The sequence below is a fragment of the Stegodyphus dumicola genome, chromosome 6 (genome assembly GCF_044657685.1).
Source record: "Stegodyphus dumicola isolate Sdum_Otavi_A_Nest chromosome 6, ASM4465768v1".
NCBI lineage: Eukaryota > Metazoa > Arthropoda > Arachnida > Araneae > Eresidae > Stegodyphus > Stegodyphus dumicola.
In genome coordinates this window covers 50449357-50469244 of record NC_140773.1, presented here as the reverse complement: position 1 = coordinate 50469244, position 19888 = coordinate 50449357, and the positions used below count along the sequence as shown (strand labels likewise).

Genomic DNA, 19888 nt, shown 5'->3' with positions numbered 1-19888 from the left:
TTCGAATGACCCAAATATACTAGAAGAGAACTGCTGAAGGTCTCGAGGCCGAACCGCTGACCCCGAGCGTGCCGATGAATGACCACAGGTGTAGGAAGACAGCAATGTAGGTAAAATGAAATCTTTTGCCATTACTTTTATCAAACAGAATTTGGAATAAACATGCATAGGTACTGAAATGCAGTTCTACCCTTCTGGGTTGAGTTAAATTGTTCAGCTAAAAATGGATAAAGATAAGTTTATTACTATCTTCAATATTGTCGATCACAGATATAGAGACACTTCGATATAAATCCATTATAAAATTTATTAGACGCTGATGTGTATTTCGAGGACCCAATCACTTTTAACACATACATGAAATAATATTTCAAACATTTCAAAAAGACATTTATTATTTTCAGTAAACCAATTTCGTGTTCTACCAAAATGATTTTGAAAAATTGATTCTTCGCCTTTCCATGCGGCGGTAATTATATTATAGCATTATTTTAAGTTATTTGGCCTGGCCATTGAGAACAGCTTAGCTCTGTGCTATATATCTTCAATTTCTAGAGGATTAATACTTAAAATTAATACCTGTCGTAACTGCCTCACAGAAAACACTTTTTGGTATTAAACTGAAATCTGTATGACAAGATTGGAGTGCAATTTCTTTCATTCTGATGATTTTATGCTTTCTATTTTTTTTTAAAAAAATTTAGTAGTAACATCATCGAAATGTTAGACTATGAATTGAAATTTTGAGATTGAAATGTTTTCCCTATACGTGACATATTACATGGAGTAAATGTTTTCCAACTGATAAATAAATGTTATTCAAGTGGTGCCTGAAACAGATTCGATTATGTATGTTTTATTTTCGTTTTGAAATCCATTTGCAATACATTCACCTGCTATTTTCCCTTTACGTATATATTTTATTGATCGAATGCCATCTAGTTAATTTTTGCTTACATTTTGCTCATAAGAAAGATGATGTTATTTTGAGAGAGGGAGAATCTGAAGGGTTTCAGATTTTAAGGATCGCCCAAAAGAGTTTGTTAAGGTTTTTTACGCTCGCAGTCTACTAGACTGCTATTAATTTCATTCCTACTAACCCCCCCTTTTTTTTGTCTTTCTAGCTTTATTATTAAGCATAATTTTCTTCGCACTTACGCCACATACAATTCAACAGTAAAATAACAAAAATTTTAAAAGCAGCATAAAAAAATGGCGGTGTACCTACAGCCATCAAACTTTGAATAACATAATCCTCCACCCGAACATGGGCACTTATACGCCCGAATTTCAATTTCGAATTTGTTTTATTATCAATTTCATAAATTTATAAAACTTAAGCGAACTTTGATTATGAAACTCAAGGATTTCAAAGCGAGCAGTCGTAACACACTGTATTGAATAAAATAGTTTTGTCTCCTGCGCGCGAGACTGACTCCTTTAGCCAATGCTTTTTCTTATTCAACTCAGTTTCCTTATCGAAGTTGTGGAGGTAATTGCATTAAGTTGCAAAGGTACTCCGGAAGACAAACAAACGCCTTGGGCGTTTAGAATTCCTGATGCCGCGTTAAGTGTTGGTATACATGTTTCTGCTTTTTTCAGCGTTTTCTCAGTTTATTATATCAATGTTCAGTTTTCGTACTAAGACGGCTTTACAAAACTAATTTTTTTTAATTATTATTAACATTTTGTGTGGTTACTTATTTGTTAAATATCACGTTCTTGGCGCTTACACCACATAAAATTGGATTCAACACAAAATCATAAAATATTTACAACAGCATATTTTTAGAATTTCCGATTGACAATCCGCGCGCTGAAGATAATTTTTTTTTCCTGAAGTGTTGCCACTACTCACTTTGAAATCGTTGAGTTTGTTCTTCAAAAACTTATTAAAGTTTTACAAAATACAGAATAGATAACAAAATAGAAATTCAAAATTCGGGCTTCCAGGTGCTCATGTTCGGTGGAGCACTATGTTATTCAGAATTTGATGGCTATGAGTACCGGTTTTTTTCCCACAATGCGAGAAACATGCATATGCAGATTCTTCATTTTTAAATTCTTTAAATATAATACAGGACGATAATATTTGGTGACAACAGTTTGAACAGTGATACACCGTTTATAGCCATTCAACTCAAAATGCCGTTTCAAGATTAATATCCCATTCGGAACTATTATCCCTTCCCTTTTGGGCTAGAAAAAAGCTGAAAGTTAGGAAATCAGTAAAAGAATATACGTTTTTTTCTTTCTAAAATCAGAACACTGCCTTCTTTAGAACTTTCATATTGTTGTAGCATAAAAATATTCTTAATAGTCTCAGATTAATGATAAACTACTAAACCCGAAAAATACTGAAAGCTCCATCGTATATATAACTTGAAAACTGACAATTTGGTGAAAAACGTTTCTGCTCACTTTTTTGCTGGAACTTTTTAACTGAGAAGTTTTCCAAGTCTTCTCGGCTATTTTTTTCTACTTCACCTCTGTTCTTGCCAATACGCATCGTAAGTTTTAGTTCTCAAAATTCTGAGTTCAAATTTCCGAATTAGCTACGTCATCAACATTACACAAGTCATAAGAGATGGATTGATCTAGAAATGAGGCAGTTCAGAAAAGGCATTACCATCATTAGAATAGAAATGAGGAATTACGGGTTTATTTCTAGTTTAAAGTATAATTTTGATTTACATATTTTTTATCTTACACACACACACACCTATATATGTGTGTATATATATTTCTCTCCTTGGTAACTAGTCATTATATTTCCCATTAATCAAACAATTATTTTATTCTTCTGAAGAGGATAGACCTAGCTCTTTAACTGCGTTGAGATTTTTTAATTGATATAAGCGCAAAATAAATATTAAACTGTGGTTATTTTTATAGCGTCTGCCTAAATTAGAAAACTTTAATATTATAACCAGAACAAAACTGTTAAAGTAAACGAAGACCGAATACGAGGAAATTTCGTATAATAATCATCCTATACATAATACCCAAATCGTTTGGAACTGTTGGTAGTCATCTTAGGAAGGCTAGTCGATTAACTGACTGACATAAAGCAAACGAAGACTGTCTTCCTAAACGAAGGGGGCCATCGGCAGCTCACCAGTAAAAGTCGTTGAACACTGGTAGTCCGGTTCGAGGTTCGAATTCCGCAAACGGGTTGGCTGCATGTGCGTTTTCGTGCATGTAACGTGTACGAGCCAATTTCCCTCAGAAAGTTCTCCATGAAGGCATCCTTCCTCGTAGTCAAAAAGCCCTCAAGTGTTTTGCCATAGTCAAATAAACCAAACCAACCTAAAGGAAGAGATGCTTTCGTGGAGGAAATTCTAAGAAAAAATTGCTCGTTCTCATGTTACACATTGGTAAAAGCACGAAAATGTTCAATCAGCTGGAGATTTAAGCCCGAAACAATGTGCCAGTGTTCAACAATTTTATCTAATTGACTATTGTCTGACCTGTACTAAGATTTTGCTGTAAATAATTCGTTTTCTTTCAAAGAAACCAAAATAATTAAATATATAAATCATTCCTTTAAATCAAAATCTAGTTATTCCTTTTTTTTCCTACAGTAAATGATATACACAATATCTTCTTTCAACCAGTCCAAATGAATTTTTTAAATCAGTCCAACGAAGCTGCCAAATCATAATTGATAGCTATGATTACTAATCCTCATTAACTTGTTTTCTTTCAAATTTGCAGAGAAAACTTTATATGGAAATATGCAGCCTATACAAGACAGTTTGAATTCAAGACAATATATGTATTGTCTCGGATTCAAATACTGAACAACAAGAAGCAGTATAGTTTTTATTAAATTAGAGAATAATAATCGCAGTTTCCTCAAATCTATCCTAACTAGTGATGATTTTGTTTCCTCTTATGAAAAATAAAAGGACAGTCATCTGTATGGACAGCAGAAAATTGTCTCCAGAAACTTCGTTTCGGAAGCTTTAAACACTTTCATGATCCTTCTTTAATTGGCAGACTGTAATTCATAAGGAATTTGTACCTAAAGAACAAGCAATAAATACCACTTTCTGTAACCGTTAATAGAATAATATCGGAATGGATTTTTTTTTACGTGACAATGTCATTTCATTCAGTATTACCATTAAACAATTCATCGCGAAGAAAAGTGTAATTGTTCTTATCCCTCCCTTAGTCGGCTGATTTGGCACCTGTAAACTTCTTACTATTCCCGTGAGTGAAGTCTCATCATACAGAGCATTCTCTTAGCGTTTGAGAAATTTAGTAGAACGTAACGAGAGAATTAAAAAATATCGTAAAGGTGAACTTTTAAGAAAGGAGTCCAAAGCCTCTATGAAGATGCCTGAAAGATGGTATCCCCCCTGCAAGGTGTTTATACATATATGTGTGTGTATAAATTTAATCTTAAAGTATTTTTTATATAATTTTTTCTTTATTTCCAAACAGCTGAATGAATTGCAATGAAATTTATAGTAATGGCATTTCTTGATTGCACCTAAGCAATCAAGGTATGTCTTTCCACCGTTATCTTCTTTCCCTTTGAATCATAAACAGAATAATAACAAACAAGAAGAGGAAAATGCTGAAACGAAAAACATCTGGGAGCGATTAATTTTTACGATGCAATATGCCTCATCTTTTATTCCCAGCGAAGAGAAACACTTAAAAATATTTTCCTCCGCAACCCTTCCACGCTCATCCGCTAGCGCACCTCCGTATAGGTCGTCCATGATTTATAACCATACCCTTGAGGTGTGTCCGAGTGACTCCAGCTAACCCACACAAAGAGGAAAAAGGAAGTCAAGCGATTACCAACGTTAACCTCTTCCTTGCATCTGCTCGCCTTTTTGTTGTAAAATCGAAGATACACCTCTCTGTCCTCCCTATTTTGAACGTGGGATCTCAGGTCTTCATAAAAGAAAGGAAAAGTTCAGCTCCACCGCGATGAAATGCTTCAAATCGGGCGTGACCTAGGGCTTGGTAGCTTAATCGAGTTTTCTTGTTTCCCAGGTCAAAATAACTACCAATAAGTGGTTGTGTACTCGCATCAAATTCTAACCATTAGCTGATGATAAGCATGAGTAAGAAGATCGTATTTCTAATATATCTCGATTTGCATAAGAGGTTATTGCCGTTAAACGTACTTCTTAAATAACAAGCCAGTTTAGAAAACAGTTTTCTCGCTAGTGTTGCCATTCAATCTGCTACAATCATCTTCAATTGTAGAAATCTTCATCTGCATCAATCTTCAATTGTAGAAAGGGAGTGAGCGTAATCTTTTCTCTGTAGTTGAATAACTTCTCAGATTAATAACATTGTAACCGCAAATTTGTGAATGAAATGAAAGCAGCAGTGAATAAGAAATCTAAAACGAAATAAATATGGAGTCAGTTTGCGCAATAGATATGAGATGGTTTGAAAGAGCGTAATAATACGATACTAGGATTCACCTGCAGAATCCAAGACCCAAGACAAGGTCTTGGACCTTGAGTCCCACGATTGGATCCTGGGTCTTGGATTGTCTTGGATCCAAGATCTTGTCCAAGATCTTTCATGGGTCCTGATATAAAAGCTTGATATGAGATCCCTGTTTACGATATTCAAAATCCAATCGCATTAGAAAGGTTTTTTAAATTCTTTTAAAAATCATTTCTGAAACTAAAGAACATTGAATAATATGGAAAGAAATCTCGTAAACTTTTTTATGCATAAATCTTTTTAAATCCTGCACTGTTGGAGTGAATTCTTTAAATATAATGTCATATTTTTTGCAAATGATCACATGCTGTTTAACTAGCATTTCAATGGTTGCATTTCAATTACTGTATTGTGATAATGAGATTTTATACTTTATATACACATTACAGAAAAGTAATTAGTTCGGTTATTATATAATCACCAGTTTTAATGCAAAATCTCTAATTATCTTGGTGAGTTTAATAATATTTCATATATTGCGATTTAACCACATTTACAGATGATTGTAACACTTCCTACTAGTAAATATGATAAACTGATAGTTAAAATTGCTAGCTCGTAAAATTTAAAAATATTACATTCTCGCCTATTGAACTTTAATATAAAGAAATTTATTTTATTTACTCTACATTGGAAGAATTAAAAAAGGCAGGAAATTTCTTGACATCTGAAAAATTCATAAACTACATTTTGGAACTTATGAAAAATTGCTTAAGTGAATTGTGATCGGTTCTTCTGCAAATGAATTATGTTAAACTATGAAATGCCTTGTTACAGAATAATTCAGGGGTGGGCAATTGTTTCAGCTCGTGGGCCACTTTGTGGAAGCGGAGGGCCGCACTTTTTAAAATGATTGCATTCACTAGTTAACTTCGGATTTCAGATAAGGTGTAAACCCTACAATAAAAATTAATAAATATAAATTAAATTAAATAGTGGCAGCTTTATTCAATTTATTCATTGTACTAATTTCGCTTTATTTATTATTTCGTGGTGTGGTTTTAGATTGTAGTCCTTAAATGCAGCTATTGTTTCATGACACCGTAAACACACTGCTTTATTACCTGTATTACCAGATAAATATTTGTTTGTACATTCGTCATTAAGCACACGATATTCATCATCGATTTTACGTGTTGTCGGACGGTTCATGGTTTTACTAAAGTTGGAAATTCATATATTTACTGTTGCAAAAGCAAAACTGAAATTAACCAGATCAACCGGAAAAGCATTGCACATCCTATCTAAACTGCGCATGCGTAATAATAAAATACGATATGAATCTTCGGTGGCGCACGGGAAGGAAATTTCGGTTCAAGGTGGATTTCGCTGGGCCGCTATTTGACCATCCCTGGAATAATTATTTCTTCTAATTTTGAAACATTCGATTACATTATTGTAAATTAATCACTTTTATCCTATTTTCTTGATTTTGAGAGTTACTTCACGATTTTTCCCATTTTGAATCTTTGAAATTTAAAATGCATCTAGAAAGCATATTATAAGAAATTACTACTGGTGAAGCAGCAACATCTGATAAAACTCCTGTAAGAAAATAAAATATTCTTAAAAATAGCTAAATTTGACCCAGGTTGTGCGTAGAATTATTTTCCTCAGCAATGCAAAATTTTAGGCCACAGAATATTTCAAAATATTTAATTCGGTGTAAACATAGGTGCTGAAGTTTTAATGTAAACCAATTATACTGAAATAGCTTCTTAAAAAATGTATATATTTCATTCAGTTCAGGACATTTTACTTTTATCACTATTAGATTCAAAAATTAAAATTATGACAGTATTTTGTAACATTTATACAGTGCTCTGTGCTTCTTAATCTAAAATTCTTTCTTTTTCCTTCAGCTCTGCTGCATATACTTTGCTCTGCTCTGGACATGTGTTGTCAGCGATGATGCCGTTAAGAATCACAGAGCTGAAAAGCGTCAAGATAATAGCTTTCTCTTCTTCGGAGGATGGAGGCCCGTGAGACCTGGAAATGCGTATCTTCATGGGTCTGCTACAGGAAAATACCACGACTTAATATCTGCTCTACCGGAGAGCTTAGACACATCATCCAGCTTCTACACCCACGCTCTTCCCACAAATTACCATAAAGATATCTATAGTTACTATCCTAGACCAGCCATTCGGCCGAAGCCCAAGAGGAACACGCCTGTTTATATGGAGAGATACAAACCTCAACAACAACCACCACAAAAGCAAGGAGCTCGGATTATTTCAAATAATTTACCTCAGTTTATTGATCTGCAAAAATTAAGCAGGAATCATCTAAGAGGCCTACAAGATGTAATATTACAAACAAAAGATTTACCTTTGTCTCAGTTGAACTTGCCTGTCCAACATGGAAAACCTGTGGAAATTATTCAAATATCTTTGCAAGAGTTGCAACAAAATAGTTTCAATCATGGCAGACAAAGTAATAGGTATAATAGGATAAGGAATGCCCAAAGGAATAAAGTTAGTTATGGTAGGATTCCACAGAACCGTATTCCTTCTCAACCAGCAGTTCAGTTCGAGTACTTATCCGTTCCCAAAATCAAATCTGTTGTTCCTCAAGTCATCCCTAAAGAAATAGAAGTCGCTCCAATAAAATTGCCGCAACCTATTCCTGCTATTGACGATATCCTTGGCATAAAAAATATCCAAGTAGTAGAAGTTCCAGTTCCTCCGACTGTTACATATGGAGTATCGAAATCTTCAGAAAATCGTGCACCTTACTATGGTCAGAGAGAAAGCCGTCCTGTTCAAATCCAGTACAAATTAGGAGGTCAGAAAACTCAGCAGAAAGTAAGCTTTCCTCCTCAGTTTTCTTATCAAGCAGATCAACTTCGAGGTCCATATGCCGCTTCCCAACATCAAAAGTCCAATTACATCCAGCATCAGCAACCTGAAATCGAAGCTGAGTTAATCAAACTTAGTGAAGAAGAAATACAAAATTTGTTGTCCAAGTTACAAGTAATTGATAGTAAAGACTCTCAGAATCTTTTAAAATATTTCCCCATTGGAGATTTACTGAAGCCCAAAGGAGAAGAGTTACAGCTTATTGTATCTTTGCCTCAAGCTGAACAGAGTCAGTCTCCTGGGAATTATAAATACGAAATTCAGAAGTCCAACCAACAAAGTAACAACTACGCGAAAAAGGGACAATATTCGGCTGGAAATCAACAGCTGTCTTACCCATCGCACAGTTCGACCAGCATAAGGCATAACTCTGGTGGATACCAAATTGAGAAACAGAATAGTGTTCAGGAAGTTGAGCATAATGCAGCTGGATATCAAGTTGAAGACGAAAGCTCGAAAAGTGGTGGTGATAGTTATGAGCAATCCGGTTATCAATCCTTAGGCGGTCAAGCTGGATATAGCCAACAAGCTGTTTACCAAGGAAACAGCTATGAATCACAGAACAAAGGCTATGAAGTGTCTGATCAACAGTCAGGTTACTCTCAAGGTCAAGATGTTTCGAAAAATGAATATGCAAACCATCGGCAACAAGAACCAACTTATATTCAAGTGCTGAGTCCTCAGGCAGATGAGAATGGTTATAGGAGAGAACCTGTCTTGGCAGTTGAAATTAAACACGGACAGTCAATTGAAGATGCTATTAAATCCCTCGATCCGGAAACATTACAGAGACTGGGTTCCCATGGCAAAGATGGATTGGAAATTGAAGTTGTTGAAATTCCTGTTGACGAGTATACTTCAGAGTCTAAAAAAGTACAATCTGTTGTATCCAGTAATAACAGCACCATTGTTTCATCTAACAATAACAGTACTATGATCTTAAGAACCAAGCTATCTAGCAAGAAAACATAGCTTGAATATTTGCAAGTGAAGACATTGTAACTCAAGAACAAACAACGCTTAATGTCATATCATTAAAAGCCAGTTACAGAAATCTGCCTAAACATATCGGGCTAATCAAGATTTATGATATGAGCATTAAAATAACACATTCATTTTTCAGATTTTGTATATATACTGTACACAATGCGAAATGTTTTGAAACTATACAATTATAGTTAATCTCCTTTAAAAAACAATTGGCCATGCATTTTATTCAGAATGAGGGGTATACAAATATGGGTAACTTTTTAGACTTTTTGGTACATTTTTCTTAGAAATGGTTAAGCATTTATTAATCTAGTTTTTCTGAAATATGAAACTTAAAATCATATAACTGCTTCTATTCTTCTAAGAAAACTAAAAGGTCTACTAATGTATTTCTTTGCTATAAAATTGTGCTCTTTCCAGTTGGAAAAAAGGCAATCTAGCGATATTCGTCAAGCTATTTGATTCATAATTTTTTCTCTTACTTTTATTGAACGCAGAAAATTCTTTAATATGAAACGTGAATTTCAACGGTGCATTTTCAATGCTGTTAAGCTAACTCTGTTTCATTGCAGAATGCATTTATTCGTTTATGAAAAAGTATAAATTTATGAAGAATTAAAGCAGCTATCAATGAATTTTGTTTCAAGATCATGCTATTAAAACGTGCCATGTTAGTAGACAGTTTTCAATGGACAGTAATTATTTTAATAATTTTGTTTTTGCATTGAAACAAGGTGCTTAAATAGTGTTGTATTATTATTTGTAAGCTGTTACATACAGTAAAACGTTTTGCGCTTTTGGAGGGGAATTGTAATATGTCGTTTCATTAAATCTTTCGGTATCTCTGACTCGACAGATCATAGATATTAGTGGCTATCATTCTCTACAACTTAGTCTCTTTAGAAGCTAATGCAGTTTCTCCAGCGACGACAGATGAAATTTTTCCGCAGAAATTTACTTCATAAGCGCACACAATCGATGCAGAATACTACATCAGCATCTTTAAGACTATGTGAGGATACTTAAAGGTACAGTACCTTCGCAAGCTAAGATACTTCTAAGTAACCTAGCATGATCCCTACTGCAGCCTACATGTTCATCAAAGTGTGATAGTTTTTGTCTGAAATAACATAACAACTGTTCCTATCTCTTACTGATATTTTAATCTAGCATCCTGAAATTTTTCATAATCTTTAGAGAAAAGACAAAGTTTAAAGAGAGAAATTCAAAACCGTTAAAGAGATACATAAGAGATAAATATATGCTAACTAGTCTGGAGAAAGAACACTTTCAGGAGGCGCGCCATAATAAATGCGCTATAGCAGCTTCTATGGGAATATAGTGGAGAGAAATGACAGTCACTATAATTTTATGTTAGTCTGTGACATTCTATATCATGTTTTTGGTTCTAAATTAATTTCTCAAATGAAAATAGATTATTATTATTATTATTGCTGTACATTGACATAATTATATTTGATGAATTTTAGAAAAGTATTTCTTATTATTTTCTTAGAAACAGATTAGGGTATTAAGAAGATTTTTTTAGTTTTATACAAAACCCGTGAAAAACAATTTCTCCCACCCAAATCATGTGTTGCATAACTAAAAGCAAATGTTAAAGCAATCTATTTATCATTTCGTGATTATATGAAGATCTTATTCCTTTTCCATAAAGTTATAATCTGTGCATAAATTTGTTTTGCTTATAATATCTTTCAAGAGTCATTTTTTAAGTTTTAATGTTGAAACAATGTTCATTAAAAGCATTTCGTAATGAAGTACTTAAAACAGTTTTAATACAGGTTTGCAGCACAGACGTGCCTAAGGAAAATGACCTGTAATTTCGTACCTAATGCCATAAAATGTTATTTCTAGAATCAAATGCAATATCTTATTTATGTAATGTTGACTGTCCACTGTACATATACATTATAAATATTTGTATAATAAAACAATTTTTTATATAAAATCGCTTTAGTGATATTTATTTATGTATTCATATATTTTGCCATTTTTTTCATAAAACAATAGACGTTTGTTAATTTTTAAAAATTTAATTTGTTTAGTTAGCATTTTTTTTCGAAAAAGAATTTAGTGAATCAGGTAATGCTGTCTTAAGTAAACGTCCATTAATCTGTTTGTTATATCTCATCATAGGTACACAATTAGCATTTGGAATGTTTTATTTCCAAAATCTATATTGCCTAAATATCCTTAGTTATACAGGTACCAAACATATGATTGACTGAATATGGCTGGGTTTTAGCTCTTTTTAGCTGGTACGTAATATACAAATAAAGTAACCATATAGGGCAATTAATTTCATAGTAATAAGGGAATATATACACTGATCCAAAGTCAGCAAGCATAAAAAAAGGCATTTTATTGAACATGAGATGCCGTGACACGAAATCCGTACAGAAATGCATAGTTAAAAAAAATTATTTCGTCTACTTTTTATTTCTTGCCTATAATTATGTCCATCTGACGCATTGATTTTCAACGTAATACAAAATCGAAATAAGCTCAATCGGATGTAATAAGGTTCGTGAAAATGTTTATTTTATAGGGTTATCTATAATGAGCTAGATTTATTGTACTCTCTCGACAACCTCATTTTCAACGGAAGCTCAAAACTTACAAGTACTTACAAGAGTTTGCTTCATTTGTGAATTTAATGATTTCATTAGAGAAGCCAGATCTTCTGCAACTGCAGCCGCAGTCTCTATTCTTCCACTTTGTAGACACCTTTCGGATAGTCAGTCGTCACAATTTTTAATTAATTTTTCTATTTTTTTAATTTTAATTTATTTATTTTGTTCTTCAGCCTTCAACGGCCATTGATATGCTCTTATTATCCCAAACAGTAAATTTTATAGTTGATACTAATATTGTAAGGTTTTCCCCCATTCTTATCGAGGGCTTTCGTGGTGTTAATTGGAAAGCACGTCCGGCTACCAATCGAAGGTTTGGAATTCGAATCCTGAAGAGAATATAATATAGCTGATTTTTCCTGTTTCCTGCTTCTAAATACCTAATGGTTAAAATGACTTGTGTCCCAGTTCGGCTGAAATATAAATTTAACTAAAAATGTCATGCAATAAAATTCTTTAAACAACTAGTAAGCGCTTTTACTCAAAAGTTTTGATATCAACTTGATTCATCTTAATGGCCTAATTAATAATATAGGAATGTCAAGCTGAGTTATCGCTGTTATAAAGTCAGAAAACTAAGAGAAAACTTGACATGTACAGATAAAATTTTTATTTTGGTACGTAACAAGGTGTTTATTACATCACAAACTGAAGCTTGCGTGTAATTGCAACAAATGGCCTAGCGCTGATAACAATTACAACTTAACTTTTTAATCATCTGGACACTTGGAAGTATTATAGCTTTAGCTACAAAAACTCGATTTCAACTTTCACTTACCAGAAGGCTACTAGTTAACGGTTAGTGAAGAGCAGAAAAAGTCCTGCATATATGTATGTATATTTCTTGGCAGGGTGGAAAAAGATTTACTTAGAGCCACCAAGTTTTGAATGCGAGTAGTCGTCTACTCGAACATGGACACCTTGAAGCCTGAATTTTAAATTTATTTTGTATTTATTTCGTAGTTTCTGCGAATTTAAGGAAATTGTAATTAAAAACTCAGCGATATAAGCTTTGTGTTACCACTTGGCAAAACGTAAGATATTTATTTCTGTTTCAATTCCAATCAAAAAGCGCAGTTATATAGAAAAGTGGATTTCCACGTGGCAAAGCGACCACATTTGCTTTTCGAATTTAATCAACAAACTCAGCGATTTAAGAGTAAAGTATTACCGTTACCCGAATTAAAATTGATTTTATCTTCCACTCAGTGGTCTGGTCGTCCGGCATATCATAAGACAATATCTGATTTTTTTTTTTCAAATTCATTGTGTTATTACTTAACAACAAACTAAGCGATTTAAAAGCAATAAACGTATAGATTCATTTCAGTTATTATACCTTACTATGTAGACCCGTGAAATTCCGCTAACTGGATGCATTAAATCATTATATAACTTTTTCTTTTTTTAAATAATTATTTTATTGCGCAAGTGGCTAGTCAAGAAAAAATAATATAAGCAAAATGGCCATTTAAGATCTAATTAGTAATTTAAAAACCAAAAGATTATGTACCGATTGCATATTGTTGGAGTTAGTAGTGTCTTTTATTAATTAATAAGGCTGCAAATGTTAAAAAAAGTTATCAAAGATATATTATAAATTAAATATCCTTTTAAAAAGAAAGGAAGAAAATCAGAAGGCATACAGATTTTAACGTCGCACTAGACGATTTATAATGTTTTTTATGCTCTTGCTTAGCATCGCAGTGACCAATCTGCTCTTGGACTCAATCTATAATCTAATAACATACTTTGTTGTTATTACGTTTGTCTTTTACCTCTAATAATAAGCATCCCTTTCTTTGGACTAAATTAAATTCTCGTTACCTAACAGTGATTACACAAGTATCAGAAAAAAATCGCGTAAATTCGTTTTTCTTTTCCCACTTTCTCATTTAAAGTTGTAATGTTGTTGAAGTTAAATCTTCAAAATGTACAACAAATTTATAAAATCAACTAATAACTGACAGTAAAATCTGATTTGGAGTATTTTAAACGTTATGTAAATATATGACTTCAAGAAATACTTGAAAATTCAGTGGCGTACAGCCTAAAAAAACGTAAAAACAGATAACATTTTCTAATTGTCCGAGTAGTTATGTTGCAGATAAGAAGATATCTTCTCAAGAAAACCATTTATAGGGAATTATGAGGATATCAATTACGTTTAAGATTCATGTTTCAAAACTTTGTTGTAATGGAATGAAAAAATATGAAATTTAAATTAATGTACTCATAATAAGAGTTTCAAAATAAATGTATAGAATTTTTAGAAATATTCATATATTTTTCTATTTCGGCTGTAATTTTGGTAAGTTAGTGATATTTGCTCTATACAAGAGAGAAACGTTGGATAAAATTTATAATCTCTGCCAAAAAAATTAGGTTGATTACCGAAAATTAAATAATATTACTAAATATGCCGCGTATCTACTGCCCATAATCGAGGAAATAATTAGAAAAATTAAATTAACGAATTATACGACGACACTAGATCTTACGTAGGGATATTTCCAAGTATGTGTAAAACCAGAGAATGTGCAAAAAGTCGCATTTATTACAAAGTCAGGCGCTTGTGCTCTTTCAAGAATACGGTGTATCTTTTGTGGTGTTCCCTCTACATTTCAGAGTGCTATGGATACGATATTAAGACCTGTCCTTGGAAAAAAGTACATTTATTTATTTAGATAATATAACTAGCGAAACTATAGATATGGACATTAATAGTAGTATAATATAACTAGCGAGACTATAGATGGACATTAATAGTAGTATGATATAACTAGCGAGACTATAGATGGGCATTAATAGAGAGACTAAAGATATTAATTATGCACTTATTCGGAATAATTTCAGTTTAGTCTAAGAATAGAAAGTAAATAAAATTTTCTCATTGTAAATGTAGTACAAATGTTCCAGGATATATGTTTGATAAGTTATTTTGTAAAAGTTCTAAAAATCAATGTGTTAACGCAAAAGCAAGTACTGGCATATTTGTAAAAGTTGAATTCTTGATGCATGAATGAAATGTGCAGGGGTAAGCTAGCTAAGTAAAATGAAATAAGTTAAAGCAAAAGCTAGAAATATTCATGTAGTAACTAAAAGTTAGGCTCTCCAGCCAACACAAAAGTTTAATGATCTACAGAGTCGTAGCTAGGGTTTTCAGAGCCCAGGGACAACTGAAGATTTCGCGCCCCCTACTGCTTGCTAAGGATGGAAAACATTTAATTCTAAAATGTCGTAACATCAGTTTGGCGCCCCTTGGATTCTGCGCCCGGGGACAGATGCCCCCCTTACCCCCCTCTAGCTACGCCTCTGATGATCTACTTAAGCACATTAGGTGTAGTTTCGAATTTAAGGCGTTTTTGAGGTCTAGTGTCTAGGTTTCGGTGGAATGGTAGCGTTTAAATACTTGTACAAATGACATATGCTAGTACATATCAGTACACTGTATTCGAGAGTAAAAGGAAATTAAAAAGTAATTGCAGAATAACTGAAAAATGTATGAAAGATTCTGACAAAGTTGAAATGAAAAGGAAAAATTATGTAAAATGTGTTAGATTTGTTGCTAAAATATCTAGTCTCCCAAATGATTGGAAAGAAATAAGCTGCTGTAACTATTAAAATGTAATATGAAGAAGCTGTCTTGTGGAGATATATTTGTTTTCATACCTTAGTTTGTAAATTTTCTTGCTTGTAAAAAGTTGGCTCTTGATTAGTTAAAATTTAAGATCTTACCAAGATCTTCGTTGCGATTACTTAATTTCTAGCAGGGAAATATGTGAGGTTTTATTAATTTGAAAAACCAGTTATTTTATGAATCTGTACTGTTACTTCCTCTTTCCTTTTTCCCCACCAGAATGCAAATTTGTTCAGGTGTACTTAAGTAAGGTTTGAATCTAGTGACATGGCCACTGGCCATGTCACTAGATTCGCTGCTCTAGGTAAGAGTTTCTGTCTTCGGTCTTGCATTATAATTGCCGATACTTGAAATTTACGCCGTTGAAGTTCTGAGCCAACTTCGCGTAAACTGCTTTGTGCAGCCTTTGGCTATTAGACTATTTAAATTTATTTAATCTTTATGTTCGACTTACTGATTTTGAGTTGCTAGCCATAAATATTGGCGCGGAATTGTAAACACCAAGCGTGCCTTTTGCTCATTTTATTTAAGTTCAAATAAAAAGTCTTTTACACTCTTTTCAGGTCTTAGTGGTACTTTTAGACTTAGCGACAAGTAGCTTGACGTCTGTATAGAGTTTAACAGGGGATGATAGCCAAGAGAGCTAAACTTTACGCAATCTCCAGAACAAAGTTCCAAATTCGGCGAATTTTCTTCAAAATTTCTGTAAGTGTTGCTGATTGTGAGAAGTGTTTTCTAAAAAAATTAGTTTAAATAGCATTTAAGAATGACAAATGTTTATTTCGCATTTTAATAAATTTTGTATATTGTCTGCATGACAGCAAATGAAGCAATCAAGTAGACATCTACAATACTATCCATCGTTTTGCGAGCCCCCCCCCCCAAAAAAAGAGCAAAATAATAAAATAATTTTAAAACGTAGGAATTAATTTTTTTTTTTTCAAAAATAGAGTTTTAATTTATTTCCCTACATGTCACTTTGACATTTGTTTTTACATCAAGAGGGGCAGCAAATTCAGCTGCCCAGAACTGCAAAAACACTTATCTTCAAATAAAATTATTTCCAAGGCTTCTAAGGGTAGAATAACTTGATTATGAATGTTTAAGAGAAATAGATCTGTCTTCTGAAAAAGTGCATCGAGAATAGCAGTAATTTTGCAAAAAAATGTAGAATGACTAAACTCTGAAAGGGCTTCATAAATTCTGGCATTTATATTATTTCTCCAAAACGAAATAGGTTTTTGAACTTCCTCTCACATTTTAATCACATACTTGCTTTTCAGATTCTTTGCGTGAGTCATAGTTCCGAAGGAAAAAAGAGCTTGTAACTTACAGACCTGCAATAATGTAACGACTCCTCCAAAGCACTACTTGCTATTTACTTAGCTTTGGCCGATGATGTTTCTGCTCCAAATTCCACTCGTTATTTATATATGCTTATGGTAATAACTATATTTTATGCTTCGTAATAGCCACTTACAGCTCTTTCATTGCAATCTGAATTTTGTGTAACGATTATTTTATTTGTAAAATAAATGCAGAACGATTCATTATTGCAAGGAAACTAAATTCTCTTAAATAAACTGTAGTTTTCGGGAAGTGGGGTAAACTATTGTTTTGCAAAAATAGGATAAATAGTGACGTAAATTCGTTCTAAAATTTATGCTCCTGCACTAAATAGCATATAATAAACGCGGTTTAGAATCAGGTTTTGAATTAAAACTATGGTTCAGTAGGAAAGATAAAATGAATTTTACAGTCATGTAAGATATTTTACCTTCTTTAAGCTGTTCCTATATTCCTTATATTAAATTTTTGCGAAAAGCGGGTATCTCGTATATAACACTGAGGGTCGTTCTAATGCAGGGGTTCCCAGCAGGGTTGGCAAAGATTCTCTGGGGGGGGATCGATGAAATTTTGAGGCGTTCAGTGATGATCAAGAGGTCATTTGGGTGTCGACAGCCGAATGTGCACCGGCAGTAGATAGACATAACTATATTTTATGCTGTTTAAAAGGTTTTTGACTAAAATTGCTAAAGCATAGACTAGAAAGTCTTATTCAAAACATATGGGTGAGGGTAAACATAAAGTTTTTGAATATAAATGTCATTCCAGAGAAATATCCCAAAATAAAAGTTGTTATTGAACCACTTTTTGTTACCGAACCACCATTATTGATTTTTCCTTCTTCTTACTTAATAACAGAAACAGGTCAATAATTTACTAGGGAAAATAAGAAACAGGTTGAATGTTTTTGAATGAAGGGATTTAAGAATTAAGTTAAACAATTTTATGCCAAATACTCAAAAAAAAAAAAAAAAAAAATGCATCAATGCAAAATCAGCACAGCCATCACCTTGATTAAAATCGAACTTTTGTGCAATTATAATCTGTGGTTTTATTTATAAAAAATTGTTTATGTTTGTAAAATTAAAATATATATATATATATACGAAAAGTAATAAGACATTAATCTTATTAAAAAAATTCCAAATTAAAAAAAATCACTGATATTTCTAGTCGAATTGCCATTTTAAAATTATTTATATACAGTTATTTATATTACAATTACGCTGTATACTGTTTATTACAGAGAAAAATGTAAGAGGGTTGATGAAGAAATCATTCTTTCAAAAGGGTTCGATACAAGATCAAGGCTGAGAATCTTTGTTCTAATGTAATAATTCTAAATTCTTTCGCGTGGTACAATTAAATGTGATACTTGAGTACAATAAAGAGTTGCTGAGCACGGATTTGCGAAAAGCGATTTTGCATGTACGCGCCATCATAATTATTTCATTTAATGTGTCCAACGCTGGAATTTCATTCACACGAGGTACGCTACAAAGCGTCTACCGCGTTGCTATAACAATGCAGTTTTTACAAGAGACCATCCGGGTGCGCATCTGCCACTTTTGAAAGCAATTCAATACAAGCAGTTGCATTGGAATGATTAAACTCGCATGGGAACAAGTATATTCATTAAGAATGAATGCCTGCTGGCATCCACTCTGATCAGAATTAATCAATAATATTAAAGGACTTCCTTCGGTTGAAAATAAATCCAGAGAAATCGTACAAATTCCAAAAGCAACTGACGGCGAAGAACTTTAAAACATGGAAAAAGGAAGTCAAACAATTGAGAAATGGTGAAAGAAAGATTGGATGATGTTATAACACTAGCCTCGAATACTTACAAAAAGTTTACAAAAAAAAAAAAAAAAAAAAAAAAAGAGGTAAGACACAGAAGCTGTCTGATTTTGCAATGGAGATTTACCCAATTGAAGAAAGACGACACTTTTTGGAAGCCACTAGAAATCTCTGCGCTCCTTAACCCGAAATCTTTTAAAGAGTTTCGTTGAGCATTGTACAAACAAAATCCACTAGCTATTAAAAAATAATAATAATTGTATTACGCACCTGCTTAAAAAAATAGAAAATTTTTTTCAATTAACAATTGTTGTTGAATTTCCTTTTTTAATTAAAGTAATATTTAGGTTTGTTCAAATTGTATTTACATACTGTTGCGTGCGTACGGGTTCGTAAATAGATTGAATGCACACAGGTCCGATGATAGGCAATAAAATTTATTTTATGAATAGAAACACTTCAAAGTTTTGGAACTTCTTACAAAAATACTGGTACAGTTCTTCACAGTATCACAGAACGCAGTCAGTAGGTATACTTGAAGCTAATAGGACCGTTAAACACAACAGAATGTAAAGCGGATCTAAAAGGCGAGCTCTGCAAAGTCGCTTTGAGCTAGAGCTAACAGCTACAAGAATAACTGAGGGCGCATGCTCTCTCTGGCCTTATATAGTTTTCACACGGCGGCCAATATATTTCTAGTACTTTCTTGAAATTACTGGAAGGCATATGAGGGCTGAATACAGTTACAATTACATAAATTAATTATAGTTATTCAATTCCAGTACCTATTATGGTGATACAGGGACGGAAACAAAATGATACATCCGTCGCCAAGATGGTCTATAAGTTTGACGACTTTTGGAGATTTATCGCCAAAACCGTTGCCAGCTTGGCGATATCTTCCCAAATTTGTCAGATAGCCATTTACTCAATGTTAAATAGACTTGCCCCTGTATTCTTATCTTTCCAACATAACATATTTTTTCCCAGCTTTTCATGCTACGTTATGCAGAAAAATACAGCAATTTCACATATAATTTTACAAAAATTATATATCTATGTACAAAATTCGTAGCACTACTTTCTTAATTTGAACTATACCTAAC

At 33.0% G+C, this 19888-nt stretch overlaps 1 protein-coding gene across 2 annotated transcripts in view; it reads left to right on the top strand.

Moving 5' to 3' along the window:
- LOC118194486 (uncharacterized) overlaps nucleotides 1-11307 on the top strand; it is a 100987-nt gene extending 89680 nt beyond the window's left edge. For both annotated transcript variants that reach the window (XM_085818303.1, XM_035365631.2), the window contains exon 2: nucleotides 7347-11307. In XM_085818303.1, coding sequence (XP_085674429.1) covers nucleotides 7347-9317 — 1971 coding nt within the window. In that variant the 3' untranslated portion in view covers nucleotides 9318-11307. The remainder of the gene's footprint in view (nucleotides 1-7346) is intronic.
- Nucleotides 11308-19888: the final 8581 nt, after the last annotated feature.